Raw genomic sequence first — 16,368 nt, 5'->3', positions numbered from 1 at the left:
AGGGGGGAGGGGCGGAACGTACCACCTCCCTTGAGGGAACGGGGGCCGCCTCTTCATTCACGAACAAATCTGAATGCCGGCCACATTTCGCCCGATCAACTTTTGCACTCGCGAGTCATTTTATTCCTATTTCTTGATCCGCCTCACTAGTCCATCAATCATTTCCTAGAAACGAAAAAAAGTAGGCTGGTGACTTTGATGATTTAATATTTGATAAAGTTATGATTGTATGAAGACTACAAGGTTTATATTTCCATAGGACACTTTTGGCTTTTGCATCATACTTGCGACTCCTTTTGGTTTTGGCTCCCTACCGCCTGAGTGAGTGAGGGTGGAAATGGTCTAAAAAGGGGGCCCAGAGGAGGCCGGGGGCAAGGGGGGTGGGGGGTCTTTTCGGCTCCAGCTATCAAAGGGGGTGGGTTGCGCAATGACTTAACTTTGAAGCGCTGAATTCAAGCTCCCTCTAGTGGTAGCATAGAATACCAAATCCAAGTTATTAAAGCAGTACCCCGTGCAGGGGTATATTTATAATTCTCCTGCCCTCTAGTGGCACAACACGTAGGGGCGCAAGTCCAGTCAACTCATTATAAGACTTTTGCATGGCATAAGTGAAACCACCATGTAAAGTGCTAGTTCATTTATTCATCTGCAGCCAACCCTCCCAGCTCAAATGGATTGGATCAAATGGATCTGCTTTTGGGGAACGAGTGATACACTCGTCTGAATTTACAGCAAAAGAACAATGGGATCGTGGTCCACGGCGCTTCAATATGGCTACGCTTTTCAGACTGGACTGACAGGTTTAGGTTAGATGGTGACAACTTTGTACCATTTTCCTCAGATTTGTGAGAAATTTGCATTTTGGACACATACGGCGCATCGGAAACACACAAGTGCCACCGCTTGTTGTCTGTCTATACACTGAATGCAAGAGTGGAGCGCTAAGAAGTCTGTAATTGATGACTAATGACTTGTTTGTTTTGAGGGAAACATTGACTTGTTTCCACAACACAACTACATGCGCGCACATGCGAGAGGGAAAACAAAGACTTTTGTATTACAAGCCGAAGACCTGTCCGTTCACCACTCACGTTGTTGTTGCGGACGCTAACTTTGAAGTCCTACTCCTCTGCAATTTGAAAACCAACAACCGTCTTGAATCTCTCTGTCTGTCTCTCTCTCTCTCTCTCTCTAATGATAATCCATCAATCCTCACGGCCCTTTTTTGGATTTTATTTTGGATAAGGAATTTGCCAGTACAGGGCATGCGCGCACAGCACATGGACTTTTTGGTGCCTGTGTTGCCTGTATATTACCAGTTAGCCAGCAGTGGGCAGCCTACTCACATGCTTGCTGGGATTGATTCAGTCAAAAAACAAAGTCCTTTACAGACTCATATATTTGACATCTACAAATGTGATTTAACACCCAAAAAATATGGCGATGCTTTGAATGTACCTGCTTAGGTAGTGGTCCGCTTTAGTTTTAAATGTATTTATTTCTGCACGGCCACATATAAAAGTTATAAGTGAAGAGTTAAGACAACAAACTTGCTCTAAAATAAAATGACAAAAGCCACTATTGCGCAGAATCCAAGACACACTTGTTCAAATGAGCACACACATGCACACAGTGCCATACTGTACACACACACTATCCGAGGCCCCTCCCTCCTGGGAAAGCGCGGAGCTCCTCACCTCGTCTTTCATTGGGACCGAAGCGTGCGTAAGTGGAGCCGCATCCGCCGCGATCTCCGAGGCCCTGAGCAGCGCCGACTTTTGGCCCATCGTCCCGAGGAGCGGCAGACGGCGACGGGAGAAGCCGGAGCGGCACCGGGATCCGGACCCGGACTCGACCGGACCGGGGATGTCCCGAGCGGAGGATCGCGAGGAGGCGGACTGCGTGTGCTCCTTCGGGATGAAGTCCACTTGGGACATCAACGACCCCAAACTCCCGCAGGTCCTTTGCCTTGAACATTTTCAGTGCCGTTGACGGTGATAAAAGTCCAATTGTCTGGCTTGAAAATTTTTTAAAAATGTTTAACTTTTTAAATGAGTTTGTCACGTGAGTTGGTTCTTCAAATGGACTGGCCAGCAGGACTGATATAGCCGCCAATGGCAGCAAATGATTCAAATTCAAGAAATATTCATATGGTTAAGAAAAAAAACAATTTTTAGCAATTGTCTAAAACTTGCGTTGTAACTCTCCGGACCGGTCCTGGTCTGAAGGATGCATTTTCGAAGGTGTTCGTTTTCTTTCTACTCCCGAAAATATTGCTCTTGTCCCGGTCTGGGCCGGAATGGCGAATTTCGGTCAAGACCGGCGCTTCAATTTGACTTGTGATTTGAAGAAAACAATTGGTAAAAACAAATATATTTTTGTTGTGTTACTAACCACCGCTGTAAATAAGTGTAACAGGAATAACGTCAAAAAGAGAAAAAAAAAAATCTTTTTAATATGGGATTTTATGGTCCCGATCTCAGTCTCAAAAACAAAACAAAGCGTTTTTTTTTTTTTAAAACCAGTACTTCAATTACATGTGAGTCGAAGGAAAACATTCGGAATAAAAAGGTCAAAATAAACTACGATGACCCGGCACCCTCTACTTACAGTATGGGCAACAATAAGTGTGCACTTAATCAATGTCATTAATTAGCCCTGAGACGACAACAAAAAAGTGAAACGTGAGCCGATGATCGATGTGTATACTTCACAGACCTTGGAATATACTTAGCAAATTTCATATTGATCCGTAGCAATTTTAGTTAGCGAGTAAGGCACTTTTTGAGACCTCCTGCCGGGCGGTCTGGTCTCAAGTCTAGACCCCCAAAAGTCTTTTCAAGTTCTCGCCGAGTTCCGGTCTCGGGCTAGTCTTGTTGTCGCGTCGTGTTATCTTTAATGTTAGTCATCGGATTCTACGTGATACGCAAGCAAATGTCAAGTTGCTTCTTGCTCCCAGGCGAACCATTTTTGATGACCTGTTCAAATGCAGTATACATTTTCGAGGCTTGCGTGTGCGTGTTTTGGTTTCACTGGGAACAAAATATTAAAACCAGTTTTGACTGTTTCAACAACAAAAGTCCATGTGCACACACAAACACGCACACACACACGAGCCTATCTGATCAATAGCTTTGAAATAACAAACAGTTTTGCTTGTATATAAACAATCAAATGAAAAGTGAATGATTTTGGTTCTTATACACGACAAGTGGTAGAGAAAATGGATTCACCTGAATCAAAATTTCACCATTTTGTTTTATGCAAAATATAATAATAATTGGATATGAGAAATACAACCATCCTGTTTGTGATTTTTTGGAGGACTTTTTTGCTGTTTTTGTAGTTCCGTTTGGCTAACACGCTAACGACCATTTGCAGGACACCAAGCAGTTTGACGCATTCCAGGAGTGGACGGACGGCTACGTGCGTTACATCTACAGCGGTGAGAAACAGATCTTTTTTCAAATATCGGCTGCCGTTGACGGCAATAGACGTCCCGTCCTTTCGAGGTGGGAAAGGGAAACGCTGCCATACTCCCAGTTGGAATGGATTAGCCGTCTCCAAGTGATAAACTCGTTTTCACTGAGTTTTTAAGAGCCGCGTCCATCGTCGTCAGTGGCACAGAAAGAGTGCGCAGTAGCGCAAAATAGGCTAAGCTAATGGTGTTTTTAGCGGAGGACAAGAACGCTCAGCGCCACCTGTCGGGCTGGGCCATGAGGAACACCAACAACCACAACTGTCAGATCCTGAAGAAGTCTTGCTTGGGCGTGGTGGTCTGCTCTCGCGGTTGCGCGCTGCCCGACGGTTCCCGACTGCAACTGCGGCCCGCCATCTGCGACAAGGCGCGACAGAAGCAGCAGAGTGAGTATCCCGGACCCAGGGCCGGACCTCCATCTCTACGACCGGCTGGGTATTATCGTGCCGTCCGCTTCCAGAGAAGGTTTGTCCCAGTTGCGGCGGCGCTCTGGAGCTGCTGCCGTGTCGAGGGCACAGCGGTTACCCCGTCACCAACTTCTGGAGGGTGGACGGGAAAGCCATCTTCTTCCAGGTGGGTAAGCGGGAAGACCTTCTCATCCTTAAAACGGCGCTCGAGGAGGCACCGAAACTCTGCTCTCTCCTGACGGGTTTCCGATTCTCTCGCCGTGTACCTCTTCAGGCCAAAGGGGTCCACGACCATCCCAGACCAGAGTCCAAGTCCGAGACGGAGGCCAGGAGAAGTTCTGTAAAAAGACGAGTAAGCTCACCGCCGTTCGCACCCAAAAGGCGCCTCGTTGAATCCCAGGTAGACCCGAAAAGGAGGACCGGCCGTTCCGACCGGCGGCGTTCTCGCTGACGAGTGCGCTTTCAGGCTCTCGGCCCCGCCCTGCTTTCCTGCGCCGAGTCGGCCGAGCGGCTCTCCTTTATCGAACCGACCTTCCCTCAGCATTACCCGGCCTTCCAAAGCTCGGAACCCTACTACAACCCTCACAACGCGCTGGGAGAGAGTTCTCCCGCCGCGCAAAAGACGGCCAATCCCAGGCTCTACATGGGGAGACCCGGATACGAGTTCCAAGGCTACCTGACCTCGCCTTCCTATCCGGTGGCCTCGGACTTCTGCGACCCCAGGTGAGCCCGCCGCGCTCGGACCAAACGGCGGCGTAATCCGTGGCGCGAACGTCCGCAGGGTGGCTCCGGTCCTCGGTTGTCAGACGTCCTAATCCGTGGCGCGAACGTCCGCAGGGTGGCTCCGGTCCTCGGTTGTCAGACGTCCTCGACGGCCGCGCCGCTCTCCTCTCCTTCCTTCGACGCGCCGCTCCCGAAACCCGGCTGGAAGGATCTCCTGAAGAATCCCGGGTCCTACGGCGACAACCACCATTATTACGGTCCGGACTACCCGTGCCGCTACTCGGGAAACCCCCCGGCGTCTCCGGCCGCGCTGCAGACCATCATCACCACCACCACCAAAGTTAGTCGAGCCGTACGTACCGTCTCTCCGACATTCCCGTCGGCGCCGAGCTGACCGTGCCGGTGGTCCTCAGGTGTCGTATCAGCCGTGTCCCAAGGGCGGCGCCTACCAGTCGTGTCCAAAAGTTCAGCCGGGGCTCCCCGGCTGCTCCTCGTCGACGGACGAGTCCTTCTCGGCCCAAGTCAAAGTGACGGAGGAGTCCGGGGGCGTCATCAAGTCTCTTTCATTTCAGCCCGAAGTGGTGCAGACAAAAACGGAGCGAGCCGACGCCTACGACTATCGCTACGGCTACGCCAACGCCTTCCGCTACGACGACTACTGACGTCGACGGCGATGACGGAACCGACCTCTCGGACCGTGACGCCGCCATCTCTCTTGCCCCAATACGAACGCAAACTGATTTCGGGAGAAATACTTCCTCCAAGTAAAGCGCTCCGGACTGCGCCAACAAACTACAATGGAAAGCTAGCGTGTGTGGCAGATAGCTAGATTTTTGAACATTTCATCTCGGAGACGGACGTCGTTTCGTCCTCAGCTTTTTTGGGCCCTGGGACCTAGTAGAGACTTCCTCTCATTTTCGGCGAGGTGTCGGCGACGCCACAACTCTCGCATGTCGTTTGTCTTATTTATTCGGCGGCCAATCATTTTCTCACCGACTCCTAACGACCTGGTCTTTGATGGTGCGCGCTCTTAGGAAAAAAGGCTGAAAAGCAGTCAAGTGTTTGACACCAAAGCATTAAGATGAGAACTGGAAGTCTAAATGTGTGTGGGTAATAAACGTGTGTGGACAGGAAGCGTTTGGTGTCTGTCACTACGTTCCATTAGAACGAGTCGTCTTCGCGCCTCCGGAGAGTTCAAGGTGAGGTGAAGGTGATTAGAGATTGAAGGTCAGCCAAGGGGTGACTCGGCGGCACAGGTGCGAGGAGGAGAAAAAGCCGCGTCGCCATTGGTCGAGCGGGATCTGTTTTGAGTTGGAAGTCAGCCAGTAATTCTATCCTTTCAGCAACATGTTCTTATCTTCTCATCTTCTTCTCCTCTGCTGATCTTCATCGCTGACTTTTCACACGCAAATCTTTTCCTCGGTTGAATAAATCATCGTCGTCTCGGGTCTCCGATCCGAGCTTCGACTCGGCCGTCCCGGCGGCCGACCGTTTTTCAGCGTCGCTTTTAAAATAAAAACAAAAAGTTGTTGTCGTGAAGAAAGCGGATCGGAACGCCTCCCTCCTCCCGCCCCGACCGGCCCGACTCGTTTCGGCCGCGATCGTATCATCGGCGCGTATCGGAGCGTCTCATCAGCGTCTCATCACGTAGACGTCCAGAGCCAGTACCGGCATGATGGCGCTTTTCATCTTCCTTTCGCGACGTGGACGCCAACATCAACAAGACACGTTCACATCAAAGACGCGCACAGGTAGCCTCGCGCTAAAGCGACGTGCATGCGAGCGAGGTGTGCGCACACCCGCGTGCGTGCGCGTCAAACCCTAACATCTTGAGGTCACGTGAAGGACACGCGGGAAGAGCGCGACCCGGTCCTTCGGGCTGATAGTGGCTCGAACCTGGACGCGGGTCTGCGTTTAGCTTTGACTTGCACATAAAAGACTCGCAGGAAGAGTGCGACCGGGTCGTCAGTGCTAATGGTGTCTCGGACCTGGAGATTGCACCCCTTCAAACGGGTCTGTGTGGAGATGGGGCTCAGTGTTACTTCTCCGACTTGAACCAAAACGCCGTTGACACCGGATCGAGTTTTGAGCCAGGCTGACCCGGGACAACACGAGTCGTTAGTTTGGGGGGGTGTTCGCTCGGTGTAAGAGTAAGAACCCGGTCCTGCTCCGCGCTAGCTTCTGGAACCAGGTGTGCGTGCGTGTGTTTTGACAGAACAGGAAGTTAGCGCCTGAGTGAAGAAGAATGAGGTTGGTTTATGTTGAAGTTTATCTTTGATGAGAGCTCAGGACGGGACAGGTCTGAGCGTGACGCGTTTGTGATCTACAGCTCGCTAGGGGAGAGCGGAGCCGGAGCGCTCCGTTAGCAGGAAGCCGCTGAGTAAACATGTCATCTTCCCGTCTCGCCTGCGACTACCGCGCGTGCGCCCGAGCGGCAGACAGCGTCGCGTCACATGATGGATGCGCCGAGAGTCGTGCTCGGCGACCCGCGTCAGGAATGCTAGCGACTGACTGCCAGCCAGGCTCCTCCCAACTTACTTTCCACTTTTTTCCCAAAACGCTTCTTCACTTTGCTACTTTGTAGGCCACTGCTGTTGGGCCTACGTAGGCAAAAGACATTTGGGATCAAGCTAACGGCTCCAATGACTCTTCAGCAGGCGTTTGAAGTTGATGCTGTTTTTCGCCAGGGTCGTGCGTTGTATTATACCTAAGATTTCTGTCACTGCCCGACATACGTAAGGATAGATGTCCAATTCATTTCAACTAAGAACGGGGTGGGCAAACTAGTCCTCAAGGGCCGTAGTGGGTCCTGGTCTTTGTTCCAACTGATCCAGTACAGACAGTTTAACCAATGAGGTTTCTGCTGAAACGAGAAGCACCTGACTGCGATCAACTGATTGGGCTTGCAAGACACCAGATTGGTGAAAAGGTTTCCTCTTGATGGGTTGGAACGGAAACCCGCACTCACTGCAGCCCTTTGTGGAATAGTTTGCCCATCCCTGAACTAGATGGAAGGAGTGGCCGCCAGTGCTAATATTTCAGCGCTAGATGTCCGATCCGTTTTGACCGGGAGGGGCGAACCGACGTTCGTTTATTCTGACTTGATTGACATTTGTCCGTTGGTTGGTTGGTTGGTTTGTTTTTTGGTTCGTCGCCGACCTCGAACGAACCGGAAATTTACTGCAGAAGAACAATCAGACGCCACGCGATGGCCATCTCGGCGAAAGAGTTCACGCTCCGTGACGATAAACGAATAGCGGTTCGTCGGCCGCCGGCCCTTCCGCTACAAACGGATCGGACGGCGACGGCGGCCGACGGGTTAAACGACAAAGGGGTAACGTCGGCACCGGCGAACGCCCAAATAGCTGAGACGCGGAGTAATAGAGAAGATGAAAGGGCCTCGAGTGGTCAGACGTCGGCGGTGAGCAGGTGGCGGCCGCCCTTGATGAAAGGCCTCCGCGACTGGAGTGCGGCCGCGGGGCAGCTGAGCTCCGCTTCCACAAAGCGGATGAAGTGTCCGCTCGGGCTTCTTGAAATCAATCCCGCAACTCTAGTAGACTTTTATTTTTTGCGCGGCGCCATTTTCCGTGCCTTCTGATTTCACATTGAAGTCGATAGCCAGCCATTCTCCGCAATATCGGTCCCCAATGTACGCCGCTCAGTTGTTGTTAAATGTCCCCATCCACATAGGCTTAATGGCAGGGTGCTCCTCTCGAGCCAAGAAAGGTGCGGCCGTCGGCCGATTCCGAGATTGGTGAAAAGGAGTCCTCTTCGTTGTTCGGAAGGTGATTAGGAAAATGTCAAATGGACTTTTTCCAAAAATTTGAATATAGAAAAATCTTTTTTTAGAACTCTCTTTGTTACATGATTGAAGACTGAATTTGTAATATGATTTGATGGAAGTAATATCATTTTTTAATGAATAAAGTCGCAATGTTCCGAAACACGAGTCGAATATTTCAGTTGTAACATTACAAGATTGAATGGTCACTCTTTAGTTTTAATATATACCTATAATATTAGGAGATTTAGGGTCATCATTTTACACGCCCAAATGGGAATCTGTGAAATAACACCAAATGTTTGCAAAGGTCATTAAAATTGATGTCACAAGACTTTTTAGGCCCAAAATATCTGATGTTTTCATTTCTGAGATGCTGAACTTTAATATTTCCTCTGCCATCATGACAAAAATGGCAAGAAAATAGCTTGCCCCCCCCCCCTAAAAAAAGACCCCACACAATCCTATACACAGTAAATCTGACTGCGAGACCCAAAAGTTTTCCAAGATATTCTGATGACTTGAGATGCACCTGAGTAGCTTTCCCGGAGAGGGCGGCCGCGCGGCGCGCGCGAACGGCTTGGTTCCGATGCGATTCATTCAAGCCGCACCTTGCCTGTTTGTCCGTTAGGTGGCGGCGTTACATCACGAAGCTGACAGACACGCTTGCGTTCGTCCGTGCGTCCAAAACTTTAGATGATTCGTCTGAATGGCAAGCACGGCACCAAATTGGTGGGTGGGTGTTTTCCTTCCGAACAACGACGATTTTCGACGATGACACCAAGCTGTTCTCTTCTGTCATCCATCGCTTGCTTCGTTCTCAAACTGTCTGTGATGAAATTCTGCTGTCTGTGGACTTGCTTTCACACTTTTTAGCACCACGTGACATACGTGGGCCTTTTCACCCTACGGCCCGGCAATGCCTTGACAAAACAAAATACAGCAAATAGAACAAAACGCGACGGGGTTTATGAACCGGTGTTGGTTAAAAAGCGTAACAACATTCGGCCGGCGGGAGGCCCGAGCTCGTTTCGTGGAGACCGGACGGTCCCGTCCATGTGTGACGGGAGATGGGCAAATCCTCCGTCGCGACCCATTTTTCTCCGATCGTGAAAGCTTTCTCGGCTTTAGCGATACGATGTGCACTGTTCTCGGCGCGTCCCGTTTTATCGATGTGCACGGCCCTCGGTTATTGTTTCTGTCCTTCATGCTGGCTTTTTCTTTCAACAAAAAAAAAAAGGATTCCTGATTCTTGCTCGCGATACAGCCAAATGCAACTGTTTTCCCTTGGAATTTTGGCAAAGACTATTTAAGTATTCTTATCATTTTTTTCCCCTCGGCTGGCTCGGGATCCCGCCGGAGGAGCCGGTTGAAGAGGCTCTGCAGCTGCTGCCGACCCCGGATTAAGTGAAAGCTAATGGATGGATAATGGTTACCTATGGTTCGGCTGAGAACGACCGAATCAAAAAAGATGCCGAAGCAGCTTCGAGGGCTTCGTCGCCTCGTTTCCTAGCTTTTGGCAGACTCGGTCTGTTGCTGGTAAGCCACGTTTTAGGAAGGACTCTTGGTATTGTCTGTTAAAAGAAGGTTGTCTTCTGGCTCTTCCCCTGTAAAAAAGGATATGCGTTTCACTCATCTTTGCTGAGGTGTTGTCTCCGGGAACAAATTGGATGCGCCAACGTCATTATTGAGGACAGGCGCCCATAAGATGTACCGCTATCTACGACGCACGCGTGGGCCAGAACGCGGCCCCGGTGATAAATGCGTCAGGGACCGGTAGCGGTCCCCGGCCCGGCGGTTGGGGATCCTTGATATAGAGGATGTGTATACAGAAATGACCTTACAGCTTTTATATTTTGGGAATAATAGTTTGATCTATTAAAAAAAACAAAATACCCGTATAAATGAAAAATTGTTCATCCTTTTTTCTTCTCCCTTCTTCATAGCGTTGAACTTGTTGTCTACCGTTGACTATGCTAGACGTTCAAACCAATGGATTTGACTGAAACGAGTGGCCTAGTACGAAGGGTGAAAACGGCATTTCATCTGATTGGAAAAAGGTCCGCGACCAACGGAATGCCGAGAATGGCGTTTTCCGTTCGGCAGGGGTCGCCGTCGAGCTTGATGCTCGGCGCGTGGAAGTGAAAGGAGACTTTGTGCCAGGAGACACACAGAGGCGCATTGATGGCGCTTACGCTAATGACAATCGATGAATGTTAATTGACAAAAGGCACGAGCAACTACACTGCCATGCAGCGGAATAAAACAAGAGCTAAGCAGGATGACGATGATGATCTTCTTCCATCTTCATCGACATCATAATCATTTTCATCAACATGATCAATAAATATTGCCCCCCCCACCCCCACCCCAAACAACGGCACGCCCGCCCGCCCGCCCCGTTGAGGCGTGACGTCAGGAGGGTGACTCGCCCCCTCCTCTCTTCAACTCTCCGCTGCCCTCCCCTACCCCGCGCAGGAAAAGGGCTCGCGCACGTTAGAGCGTGAGCGCGCGTGTGCGTGACGGACGCCACAAGCCGGAGAGAAAAAAGCTGAAGAAGAAGAAGAAGAGGAAAAAGTCCAAGACTCGCCCTTGGCTCAAAGCCGACGGAGGACCGACAACTAGGACTGGAACCCGCTCTCGAACCAGGAGAAAATGAACGCTTTAACTTTGTTGCCGCTTTTTCTTTCGTTACATGCGACGGCGGCGCTTAGAGGTAAGCGCGAGCACGCACTCAACACAACTACGCAACAACTACACAACTACGCCAGTAACACGAACCGGACTTGGACCTGGGTGGGTTGCTGGAGTGCGCGCGCGTGTGTGTAGGGGTTGAGGGGGGGCAGGCAGACATCTGTGTGTCGGCATCCAAGTTTCCATGTGGAAAATGTCCTCCCTTCGTTTCCTGCTTTTCATCATCTTCATCTTTTGGGCCGCTCCAGTGGTCACGTTTGACTTGTATTCCTCTTTGTGTGTTGTGTACATGTATGTTTTCACTTGCCTTTTTTCATGTGTGCATGTGTGGCAGCTTTCTGGCTTCTCATGTTTTTTGGAGTTGCGTGATTTGTTTTTTCACTCTTATCTTTTTTTGTCTACTGCTTCAATGTATCTTCGCCGTTGTGTGTTGCGCGCATGTATTATCTGCTCCTTTTTCTTGTTTTCATCTTACTGTAGTGTTTTCACCTTTTCGTGTGTGTCAATGTTCATGCGTGCGTACTCGTTGTCACGTAGATGCCTTCCAATTTTCACTTGTTTCAACCTTGTCTTGTTCATTCTTTTTGCTCCCTTTTGCTTTTTCAATCTGTCTTCATTTGTGGATTTTGTGCACATTTTTTAGACTTTGCGTAGCGTTCACATTTGGACATATTCTCTCTCTGTGCGTTTACAGTAGTCTCATGTTTTGTGTGAGCTCTCATGTTTGCGTTTTTGAGTGATGTGGTGCAGGTTTTTGCTCGTAGGCAGGGGCGCAACTACCCATTCTTTTTAGGGTGTGCGAAATGAAAAATGGTGCCCCAACCGGCAGACAGACTTTTTTTAGGTCGCATCTTTTTTAGTATGTTAGTGATAGGGCTGCAACTAACGATGATTTTTATTCATCGATTAATTGGACGATTAATTAATCGTTTAATCTGATAAATGACACTTTTTTACCACAAGAGTGCTGTTTCAAGTACATAAAACCAATTCAAGTTTTTAGTAAAAATTGTCAGTATTAAACATAACAAGAATTTCTATTGTACACAAATCAGACAGTCCTGTTCATTCAAATTAAAAAAAAAAAGTGCTGCTGATTGACATTTATTTTTGTCTTGTGGGTAAAACGCTGATATAAATTGTGTCAGCAAATTTGTCATTTCCTTTGAACAATAAAATCAAATAAGGAGGAGGCGGACCGTAATGAATCAGTTGTTCATAAATACAGTCTGAATCCAATTTAAAAGCACACCCTAGTATGAATAATAAACAGTTTTAATGGTAGTTTATTGCTGAGCCTTTACGCTGTTATCAGGATGGGTTTATATGTGTGGTTTCTTCATAAAAAGAGATGTGACAAATTGACTAGCTAACAATAAATGAAGTGCCGATATCATTCTCCAAAAAACAACACAAAAAGACACACTGATTAGCATGATCGCTAAGTAGCTTAGCGCTCCGTGCTAAGTAGTAATGTGTCATCAACAAACAATACAATTAGCTTCATTGACTTGCCTCTGACGGAGGCAAACCGGATCTAAGACAATCTGACTGGCGACACTTCTTAATATTATTGATTCAGCGACCGAACCTGAGTGGAGCAGACCAGCAGTGAACTCTCTCTCTCTTGCTTTAATCACTGACGCGCGCGCACAGCCTCACATTACACACAAACAAAGACTGCTGGCGTTGCGGCTGGCGAAAATCGATAATCACCTTCGTTAGCAACAATCTATTCACTTTCCTAATGATCATTAAAAGGTGTAAGTAAAAAAAAAAAAACGTGAGTAGGAGTAATTTTGACAGGGACCTAGAGTGATGGCGGTGGGGGGGGTGGTTCCTCATGACAGCGCCCCCTGTCGGCTCGCGCCCATATGCGTGGCATTCGCCGCTCAACGTGTAGTTGCGCCACTGCTCGTATGTTTGTATTTGCTGTTAATTCATGTTCAATTTTCAATGTCTTTATGATATTTGAATACGGGCTACCCAGAGCCGTATAAAAAGGGTTACGACACTCTTTGATGTCGCTGCGGGTGGTCACGTGGTTCATGTAGGACGTGAGTCGTTCCAAGCACAAGGAGCGCTGTAGTGGTTTTCAATGTAACTGACAACGGTAATTGCGACATTTATGGAAAAATGGATTAAACCCGTATCTAAGTACTTGTTTGATTATGTCATTGCATTATGACGGATATATATACACTCACCGTCCACTTTATTAGGTACACCATGCTAGTAACGGGTTGGACCCCCTTTTGCCTTCAGAATTGCCTCAATTATTCGAAGCATAGATTCAACAAGTCGCTGTTTGAGTCACTGTTGCCTTTCTATCAGCTCGAACCAGTCTGGCCATTCTCCTCTGACCTCAACAAGGCATTTCCGCCCACAGAACTGCCGCTCACTGGATATTTTTTCTTTTTCGAACCATTGTCTGTAAACCCTAGAGATGGTTGTGCGTGAAAATCCCAGTAGATCAGCAGTTTCTGAAATACTCAGACCAGCCCTTCAGACACCAACAACCATGCCACGTTCCAAGTCACTCAAATCCCCTTTCTTCCCCATACTGATGCACGGTTTGAACTGCAGGAGTAGGGATGGGAATTGATAGGATTTTTACGATTCCGATTCCATTATCGATATTGCTTAACGATTCGATTCTTTATCGATTCTAATTTGGGGGAAAAGAACAAACGTTTTGATTGGCATCGAGTTTGTTTAATCAGAAGTCACAACCTTACAAACTCACAACGAGATCAAAAGAGGCCCAAAGCCTCAATGTTAACTGTGGCAATAAGTGGCAAATACACAAGAATGTGTAACATTTTACTGAAACATTTATCTAATAGAAATAAAAAATATTGGTATATATTGGCAGATAGGTCTTTGTTCTGCCTTTGGCAATATGTGTTAAAGCAGGGGTCCCCAAACTTTTTCCTGTGAGGGCCACATAACTTTTCTCTGATGAGGGGCCGGGGTCAGTTTGTTACAGAAAAAGTGTGACGATTGCAGAAGTGCATAAATGTAAAAAATTATTGTTTTTCAGAAAGCCACAATCAAATAACCCTTTCTGGATTCTTTATAATAATAATAATAATTAATAATAAAAACACTATTAATTAAATAGATAATAACCAAATAACCCTCTCTGAATTCTTCAAGGAAAAGGCCAGAAAATAAATAACACGATTGAGAAAAAAAAAAAAAAAAATTCAAAATGGCCGGACCAAATGTGGATGCGGGCCGTATTTGGGCCGCGGGCCGCAGTTTGAGGAGTTCTGGAGCGCGCATACACCCAAAGAAGAAATGCCGCATCCAAGTGAGTGAGAGAGGGAAACACTTCTACGAGCCTACGTTCTTTGTTAATGTTAATATCTACAGAGGCAACGCCTGTATGTATCATCTTTTGTGTTGTTGTTGTTGTGTTTCCACTCGCGATCGGACACTTAAATCCAGTTGTGTAGTGGTTTGAACGATGTGCTAATGCTAGCGAACGAATGCTAACCATACTGTTATTAGCAGCTAATCATCGCTGATTTACGTTGATGCAAACCTGTTTGTTATTGGGGACGAAATTGATTTGTTTCATTTCTAGTCTTAGTTTCACTCTTCAAGTGATGGTTGAATAAAGTCAGCAAATTATACCAACGTCTTCTGCATCGTCATTTGGGAGTTTAGCTAGCTGTATAGCCGGGACTTTTATTTTATTTTTTATAGCCAGGACTGACCGTTAGCCTCTCTGTGAGGACAGCGCAATCGTATTCCCTCCCGATGCAGTTATCTCCACCTTGCAATGACTGCAAGTCGCTTTGTTGTAATTTTTCCTCGTGAAGTGAAGACACACTTTCGAGCGTTTGAACCTACGTGCTGTCATTGTTATGTTTATGGCTGCAATGCTCGTGCTTACCCGTCGTAACCTTTCATTTTCACACTCTTTCCTGGTGAAGTGTAGTCAAACTTTGGAGCGAGTGGTTCTTGGCGCCATGCTAGTTTGATGCGTCTGGACAACAACACACGTCACGACGCAATACGCGTCTTTAGGAATCGTTAAAGGGATCGTTAAGGCTTTTTCATTGTGATGTCGAGGCCTCGAAACACTCGGAACCGGTTCCGAATTGGAATCGGATTTCGATTCCCATCCCTATGCAGGAGATTGTCTTAAAGATGCCTAAATGCACTGAGTTCCCGCCATGTGATTGGCTGATTAGAAATGAAGTGTTAACGAGCAGTCGGACAGGGGTACCTAATAAAGTGACCGGTGAGTGTAAATGCTAGTATTACATTTGGAGTGGTAAGGCGACAACTGAAAACTATGTACGCAGAAGGGAACTTTCCCAAGTTGTGGAGTGCAGGTATCACGTTTGTGTTAGCATTAGCACGGGAAATCGACTTTTACATTAAATGCAAGATGATTTTTCCTTTTTCACAACTAGAATAATGTTTTTCCACAGAATGTCCTTGATTCACCAACCTGTGGTAATAGATTAAAGATAATAACGCCACGTATAACATCCAGTTTTTTGTTCCCAAGTTCTAAGTGGTAGTTCTTAGTTTGTTTTGTCACATTGACGCACACTTTTGTTACCCAAAATGGGTTTGTGGTCACGACTTTTAAATTCTATTTTCCACTTTTCTTTATTGTTGCACTTTCTAATGCTTATATGTGTGTACATTTTCCTTTTCCTTTTTATTTTATAGACTTAGTTTGACATGAAACACAAAGAAATGACACTTAATAAATATTTCCTGCAGAACTTAACCAAATTTAAATATAGCCTCTAATTTTAGCAAAACTAAACCTGTACCTCTTTAGAGGCATTTTTCATTTTGGACAACACAAAATGATTACAAGACAGGAACTACATTTGATTATTTTCCTAAACATGGTGTGTAACGTATAACAACTTATAAGCCTTTGATAAAGAAAATCATTCTTTTTTTATTGAACAGTTGGTGTCATGTTTCATTGTTTACACCTAACATTTTATAGATCAGTGGCCTGTGATGGTTGCTTGTGCACTACGGTTTCCCCAGGGACCAAGAGCAGCAGAAAAAAATGGATGGCAATGGTCAGCCGTCAAAACATAAAATAAAGGCTTTTTTTTGTTTGTTTGTTTTTTGCTAATTAAAAAGGGGCTTAGTGCCTACAGCCAGCAGTCACCACTGGCAGGCACCAGCAGCAGTAGCATGATGTGGATCATGAAAATGTAACCTAAAAAATAATATACTTGAAATAAGTTCTTTATTATAAATTTGTGTCTGTCCTTGGTTGACATCACTTTTCAACA

The 16,368-nt window shown here is 47.1% G+C and overlaps 2 protein-coding genes across 5 annotated transcripts in view; both read left to right on the top strand.

The window, feature by feature from the left end:
* The first annotated feature begins 414 nt into the window (after nt 1-414).
* On the top strand, nt 415-5,418 carry gcm2 (glial cells missing transcription factor 2). The gene is made up of 8 exons (XM_057823886.1): nt 415-1,959; nt 3,382-3,445; nt 3,676-3,864; nt 3,939-4,051; nt 4,160-4,285; nt 4,352-4,608; nt 4,723-4,948; nt 5,022-5,418. The coding sequence occupies exons 1-8, from the start codon at nt 1,612-1,614 to the stop codon at nt 5,268-5,270; spliced, it is 1,572 nt and encodes a 523-aa protein (XP_057679869.1). The 5' UTR covers nt 415-1,611; the 3' UTR covers nt 5,271-5,418.
* A 5,466-nt stretch (nt 5,419-10,884) lies between these two features.
* LOC130908476 (receptor-type tyrosine-protein phosphatase mu-like) overlaps nt 10,885-16,368 on the top strand; it is a 50,139-nt gene continuing 44,655 nt past the window's right edge. For all 4 annotated transcript variants that reach the window (XM_057823925.1, XM_057823922.1, XM_057823923.1 and 1 more), the window contains exon 1: nt 10,885-11,105. In XM_057823925.1, coding sequence (XP_057679908.1) covers nt 11,045-11,105 — 61 coding nt within the window. In that variant the 5' untranslated portion in view covers nt 10,885-11,044. The remainder of the gene's footprint in view (nt 11,106-16,368) is intronic.

The sequence above is a fragment of the Corythoichthys intestinalis genome, chromosome 20, assembly GCF_030265065.1.
Source record: "Corythoichthys intestinalis isolate RoL2023-P3 chromosome 20, ASM3026506v1, whole genome shotgun sequence".
Taxonomy (NCBI): Eukaryota; Metazoa; Chordata; class Actinopteri; order Syngnathiformes; family Syngnathidae; genus Corythoichthys; species Corythoichthys intestinalis.
The sequence above is the reverse complement of the archived record's forward strand: the minus strand, read 5'-3'. Positions and strand labels throughout refer to the sequence as shown.